Genomic DNA, 7166 nt, shown 5'->3' with positions numbered 1-7166 from the left:
TTCTTACACGGCTGAAGGGCAAACCACCCTTTTTTTTCCAAAGTCCTTTTTCCATTTACCCACCCATTCAGCGTGCTGCAGTTCATTTCTTTTCGCATTCCCATCTTGGTCTTATCCCACCCATGGAGACGGAAATGTTTTCTCGTTTTCTCTTCCAAGAATTACTGGAAACGAGAGCAAGCACATCCTACCCCATCAGCAAGCCCCTGTGTGATCGGTTTCTTTCAGTCTCCTTTGTCTCTTTTCCCCCCACCCCTCAGGGATTGCGGGAAACAAACAACTGTTCAGTGAAACGAACCTGAAATTACCCGTCTACTTTCTTTCCCCGGCTGGCGCTGAGATGGGCAGCTGCTGGAGCAGCCCCGCTGGAAGCGATGCAGCATCCAGGAAGACGGAGGAAGGGGCGGAGAGGGACCTCTGTTTCCAGGCTGCCTTTTATACTGCCTCTGGTCACCTGACGTGGAACGTACCCTAACCTAATCAGTTACATGCACCTTAATTACCATTAACTTAATCCAATCGCATGACCCGGAAAGGTCTGTCTGCACAGCCCACTCTAAGATCATGTCCACTGCTGACAGACATTCTAAAACCTAGGTGTACAGCTGCAAGCTTTGAAGAATAGATGTTCCCCGTCAGACATGTAACACTGGTGCCTGTACCCCTGTCTTCTTTTCCATCTTTTTGGTTTTTTTGTTTTGTTTTGTTTTAAAAAATGTGGTAAAACAGACACCTTTTAATTGGACCGTATTTACTATATCTCCACGTAGGCCTCAGTGTCAGCAAGGAGATTCTCCTTGACATGCAGTCACGGCCATGATCCATCTTCAGAGCTTCTCTTTCTTCCCCACCGTAAGTCTGTCGGCAGAGAACCCTGACAACACCCTCATGTGTTTTCTCCTCCAGGAGGCGCTTGGAAACCACCGTGAATTGGACTGCACTGGGGAACACAGATGAAGGAAGTCAACACCGCTTTGTCCTTCAGTGCCTGGCTCCCTTTTCAGCTGGTCTTGCCACTCCAGGCATTATGCCTGAGAAGTCTCCCGGACGCCTCTGAGGCTCTAATTCCCTGGGTCCCATTGCCATTTCTCTGGATTTGCGAAGATCCACCGGACCTCCTGTGGAACTCCCGTGTCGGTGAACTTTTGTGCCACGACCCTTAATTCTGCCCATGGTCATCTGCACCTGCAGGAGTTAGGGTCCATGTCCCTTGGATGGGAAGGGACAGGCAGGAGTCGGAATGCTGAAGCAGCACACTGGGGCGTTTTCTCATGTAGCCCAAGTGACCCCATGGTCTTCTTGAGCTTTGGAACCAGTCGCGTCCCCCTTGACACTGCACCCGACTCCCAGTTTCTCAATCTTGTTGGCCCTCCGGCGATCTCCCGTTGGATAAATTGCACCTGCTGAGACTCGATTCCCCTTTGATTTGCGCTTCATTAATTATTCATGATTCAGGTTGGAAGCCCTGCTTACGACCCCCTGTGGCCGTTCTCTGAGCTTTCTGGTCTCACATCGTTTCCTTCCACCCTCTTTGGTTCATTGTGGTCATGCTCCTTCTGCTGTCAGAGGAGCAGAGAGTTGATCTTATGGATTCTGGATACGGATACTTTCTAGGTGATCTGGATAATCAAGATAACGACCCTCATCAGCGGTGCAAAGGGAGCAGCCATTTGGTGTGTCTCAGAAAATCCCGCTCCGTTCCGAGGCCTCCTAGATGTGGAATCCCGCTCAGAGTTGTTCCCAGGTCAGAGAATGGAGATAGCCTGTGCATGATGGGATATCCCTGCCTAGATCTTTCAGTGAGTCTCTACCTCAGCTACTCTTAGGATCAGGGGGAGAACCATGGAAAGGCCCGGTGTCAGACATCCGGAAAGAAGACGGGATGAATGTTTTACCTCGGAAGGACATCCCAAATCTGGGAGTTAACTTCAGCTTTGCTGGGGTCTATTTGGCCAATGAAACTCTGCCTGGTTCGTTCGCACATCCGGAAGCCACTTCACGGGGGCCGTCGTAACTGGGGCCACACATTTGGCATCGGCGGTTGAGCCAAATGGGGACTCGTGGTGCAAGCAACCCTCCCCACGTGTTAGCGTGCGTGAGATTCAGTTGGCGGAATTTTACTAGGTGCGTGTCGGTAGAGTGGGGCTGAGGTTTTCTTGCTCCTGTGGATGGATAAGAAGTCAAAGGTCCTGCCCAGCCCTGCGGTGCCCTCAGTCAACTCTGTTTCGGAGACATAACGATTTGGGTTGCTAACAAGTCAAGAAATTTTCAAGCCCTTGGATGTAGGGAAAAGAAAGAGAGATCAGACTCTCACTGTGTCTATGTAGAAAGGGAAGACACAAGAGACTCCATTTTGAAAAAGACCTGTACTTTAAACAATTGCTTTGCTGAGATGTTGTTAATTTGTAGCTTTGCCCCAGTCACTTTGCCCCAGCCGCTTTGCCCCAGCTTGGAGCTCACAAAAACCTGTGTTGTATGAAATGAAGGTTTAAGGGATCTAGGGCTGTGCAGGACGTGCCTTGTTAACCAAATGTTCACAAGCAGTATACTTGGTAAAAGTCATTGCCACTCTCTAGTCTCAATAAACCAGGGGCACAATGCCGTGGAAAGCCGCAGGGACCTCTGCCCTTGAAAGCAGGGTATTGTCCAAGGTTTCTCCCCATGTGATAGTCTGAAATATGGCCTCGTGGGATGAGAAAGACCTGACTGTCCCCCAGCCTGACACCCGTTAAGGGTCTGTGCTGAGGTGGATTAGTAAAAGAGGAAAGCCTCCTGCAGTTGAGATGGAGGAAGGCCACTGTCTCCTGCTTGCCCGTGGGAACCGAATGTCTCGGTGTAAAACCCGATTGTACCTTTGTTCAACTCTGAGATAGGAGAAAAGCTGCCCTGTGGCGGGAGGCAAGACATGTTTGCAGTAATGCTGCCTTGCTATTCTTTACTCCGCTGAGATGTTTGGGTGGAGAGAAACATAAATCTGGCCTACGTGCACGTCCAGGCAGAGTACCTTCCCTTGGACCTAATTATGATATAGATTCCTTTGCTCACATGTTTTTTGTTGACCTTCTCCTTATTGTCACCCTGCTCTCCTACTACCTTCCTTTTTGCTGAAATAATGAGAATCGTAATCAATAAAAACTGAGGGAACTCAGAGGCCGGTGCCGCTGCAGGTTCTCGGTGTGCTGAGTGCCCGTCCCCTGGACCCACTGTTGTTTCCCTATACTGTGTCTCTGTGTCTTACTTCTTTTCTCCGTCTCTCATCCCACCCGACTAGAAACACCCACAGGTGTGGAGGGGCAGGCCACCCCTTCGCTTGGAAAATCAGTTAAACACAAACACGGAATGAGAGTCAAAAGACAATATGTCATCTTTTTGAGAATTTTATTCACTTCAAAACCAATGAAACACACATATTTACAAAGGCATTCCAGAGCCCAGTTTTCGAGGCTGAGGAAAGACCCCGAGAGCGCTTTGCACAGCACGCTTCACAGCGTCCGAAACACTGCTCTCAGGGCGGGGCACAGCGGGAGGGCTGCACCTCTCAGGGTTCCCTAACTTTTCCCTTATTCAGTCATCTAGAGAGCAAATACACAGTAGTTCCCCAGTTTCCTATTGACGTCCCAGCGGAAGTCTGACTCCTGCGCGTCAGGCAGTTTCTGAGGCAACGAATCACTGGCACGGAAGCTTTTCCTGGCGCGTTTCCGGATACCCATGCGAACTACAATGTCCCTCACCAGAATTCAAGGAGGCAGAGTCCCCGCATCTGCTCCCTGCCTGGCCTGGGCTCCCACATCCACAGAGGCGCCGCAGCCGGGGAGCTTCGGAGTCACCGCACAGAGTCTGCTCCGTGCTCTACCGCTCCTCAGTCCCACAGTCCCCTCCAAGTCACGGGAGCTGGAGGCCAAGGAGCCCCTGCCACCTGCAGTCTCACTCCAGGTCAGAATCGCTGTCCTCTGAGGAGGAGGAAACCCGAAGGTCCTCATAGAGGACGCTCGGTGGGACACGAACACAGGGACCCTCGGACTTCTCTGAGACACGAGGGCTCTGAGCGAGGAAGGCTCCCGGCTTCTCAGGAGAGTGAAATGAGGGGGCTGTCAGGAGGCTGGAGCTCCAGCATCCGTTTTCCAGTCTCCGGAAGAGCACTCTGAGAGGCTGGGCCGGATCATAGCTGGCCGCTGGGTGATGGGACATGGTGCAGGCCTGGGCGGTAGGCAGGCAAGGTCTGCTGTGCGGTGGCTGCCGGTCGACGCTGGGCACCTGGGCGGGTGTCCTCCTGCCCATCTGGGGCGACCTACTTGGTCCAAGTTCCGTTGCGGCTGGCGGAGGTTGCAGATTCTCCGGGGCCCCCAGCTCAACTCCCTGGGTGGCGTTTTCGGGGATCTGGAAGCGACCCAGTCTCGGTTTCTTGGGGAAGTTCGGGCAAGCCTGAATCGGAGCCTGCGCAGGTCTCTTGGCTCCTGGCCTGAAGCTGAGATTGGAGCCGAGGCCCAAGCCCTGTGTGGGGGCTGGTGGGCAGGGCTGTGAGGTCACCGCAGGAAGCTGGTCTTGTGCCTGGGGGCTGATGGCCTGGAGCAGGCCGTGGGTTTTGGAGGCGGCCTGGGGAACTTCTCGGCAGCCACCCTCAGGGCTGCTGTGTGTCGGCTTCACCACGAGGAGAGGCTCGGGGCCCTGGTGCCTCACTGCAGGCTGAGGGATGTCGGCCGCAGCCCCTGTCTGTCTTTCCTTTGCTCCAAGACTTGAGGAGGAGCTCCGACTGGCTTTTCTGAGGGGAGACAGTGAAGCCAAGGCGGAGCCCCTGTCAGACATTTGGGTAGCTGAGCGATCGGTGAGGACAGGGTCCACGCGCGGCCTCTTACTGGTTGCGTGGACCGGCATTGGCCCGCTTGCAACCTGAAAGAAAGGAAACAACACAGGTTAGAAGTTCCTCAGCGTGGAGCCGACATGAAAATCAACCACATCCAAAGACAAGGTGCACACGCCATGAAATTCTTAGGACAGTATCGACAGGCGGTCCTTGGAAGTAGGGACAGACCCTCCACCTGAGTGCTGATCAGGACAAGACACATGAACCTCCACTCAGCCTTCCATGAAGTGGAACGGACTAATGCCCTTCTGAAGGCAGGTTGGTGGCTCAAGGGTACTCAGGACGTCTTCTCTGAAAACATGCATGTTCCTGAGTTTAGCCTTCTCCGTGTTTGGGGCCTCCGAGGGACTAATTTCCTCATGCCGCTGGGAACATGTTGTTGGCAGGCTTGCCATAATTGGACAGAAAGAAAGCAGCAGGAAATACGGCATCTTCAGATGCCTTCGCCTGGAATCAAATTGACCCGGAAGGATCGTGGAGTCCCCGACCCCGAGAAGGCAAGAAAGAGGGGTTCCCCGATTCCCTCCCGCAGATGGGAAGCTGAAAGGAAATCAACCAGGGTGACCTAGAGGAGAAAAAGACCAGGGGCCCAGGGTGACACTCACCCTCAGATAATCCGAAGATTCCGTGGATCCTTTTCGATTTGGCAGCGGCTTCTCTGGAGGTTTGCCGGAAAATATGTGGAGGAGAGCCTTCCTCTGCGGGTCTTGTTGCCTGCAGAAGAGAAAAAGGTCAGGCCGTGGCCCCTGGTTTTCCCCAGGAGACAGGGAGAACCCTGTCCGGGGCCCAGTCCCATTCCGTGTTTTGTGATACACAAATGGACATCTGGTGCCATTTCCGCCTCTGCCCCTTCCCTCACGTGCCAACCTTTCCATCTTCCAGGTGGCCCTCTAGGCTTCCCAACTAAGGACTGTGATTTGGATCCCATTGCTTTTCTCGCCGTCGTGGGGAAACTGCACGAAGCGCCCCCGCCTCTCCCCGTCCCTGAATCTCCCAGAGCCAAAGGAGCTCCTGGGTGTGGAACCCCGGAGGAAACGGAGCTCCGGTCTATTTCTCTGCAGCGTTCCTTCCCTGGCCCAGAGACGGAAAGGCACACGCTGTGCAGGTGCAGAGACACCATGTCCTTAGGAGGCACTACCCTGAGAGTGGTGAAAACCCCTCCCTCTGCTCACCTTGGTCTCTCTTCCTTCTCTCCCTTATCCTTGTTCAAGGGCCCCGGCTTCGCTTCAATCCGGGGCTTCCACGGCTTCAGGTTTTCCTTCCCTTCCTTTTTCCCAAAGGTCTGTGGAACCAGGGCTGCGTTCCAGCACTTCATGGGGCACCTGGTACTTCTGGCCGTGTGGCCAAAGGCCCCGCAGTTTTTGCACTTGAGCTGTGGGTGGAAAGGAAGTGATGTCAGTGAGTGAGCTGAAGCCACGGACTGTGAATTCAGAGCTGAATAAGGATTCTAAAGAGGGGACACCGGCATGGGGGCCGTTAAGTGCTGGGAGAGTTCGGATACGATGTTCTCTCCCAAAGCCCATGTGACGGAGGAACTCTAAAAGGAAGGACTCAAGGTTCTAAGGGGCACGATGGTGAACCCGATGTCAACAACACGGCCAAACGTGGCTACACAGGATTCTAAGTAGAAAGGGAGGTTGCTCCCAAGAGTCTCTCAAGGGACCTGTGGGGCGGGGGAGGAGGTCCCAAGCCACGCCCACCTTGGACGGGAAAAGCAGCCTGGGTGGTGGTGACAGAACTCTTTGGAATCCAACCCAGTATCTGAGGACCCTGTTACACCCCCTCCCCCCGCTCCCACCCCCACCCCGATACCCAAGAGATCCAGGGCTAGACTTACCCTGGGGTCTTCTTCATCGGGCGGGGGAGCCCTTGGCCCAACTGGGGCCCTCCGCTGCTTCTGGAGGGTCTGGGCTCGCACGAGTCTGTTTGCCCCGGTTTTGGGGTCACGACGTGCCATCGTCTTCATCCCCTGGGGGTTTTATGACCGCCTTTTTCAGGGGTTGATTGTTGGGTCACCTGAAACACACACAAACACACACATGTCGATGGTTAAGCACATTGGATATTCACACACCCACAGGAAGCCCCCAGCTAACTCCTTGCCGGTGCGGTGATGAGCAGACCTCACCACCAGTCGGTCAGATCTGTGGAAAGCAATGTGCTGTGTGCATCCTCAGATATTGTGTGTTCCTCTGCCATGATTACCTAGCCCAAGAGTAAACCTCGCCTGCCACAGGGCCCGTGGCCTAGGTATGGGGAGTGGAGCTTTCAACCCCAAACAAACAACTGATTCTGGAGACTGGAC

The 7166-nt window shown here is 54.0% G+C and overlaps 1 protein-coding gene across 1 annotated transcript; it reads right to left on the bottom strand.

The window, feature by feature from the left end:
* Positions 1-1107: 1107 nt before the first annotated feature.
* On the bottom strand, positions 1108-6877 carry LOC129042557 (protein FAM90A3). The gene is made up of 4 exons (XM_054498750.2): positions 6699-6877; positions 6034-6233; positions 5467-5575; positions 1108-4887 (listed from the first exon to the last, which is right to left on the bottom strand). Exons 1-4 carry the CDS (start codon positions 6825-6827, stop codon positions 3925-3927), a joined length of 1401 nt encoding a protein of 466 aa, XP_054354725.2. The 5' UTR covers positions 6828-6877; the 3' UTR covers positions 1108-3924.
* Between the last annotated feature and the right edge of the window lie 289 nt (positions 6878-7166).

Source organism: Pongo pygmaeus, chromosome 7 (genome assembly GCF_028885625.2).
Source record: "Pongo pygmaeus isolate AG05252 chromosome 7, NHGRI_mPonPyg2-v2.0_pri, whole genome shotgun sequence".
Classification (NCBI taxonomy): Eukaryota; Metazoa; Chordata; class Mammalia; order Primates; family Hominidae; genus Pongo; species Pongo pygmaeus.
This window is presented reverse-complemented; position numbering and strand designations above follow the sequence as displayed.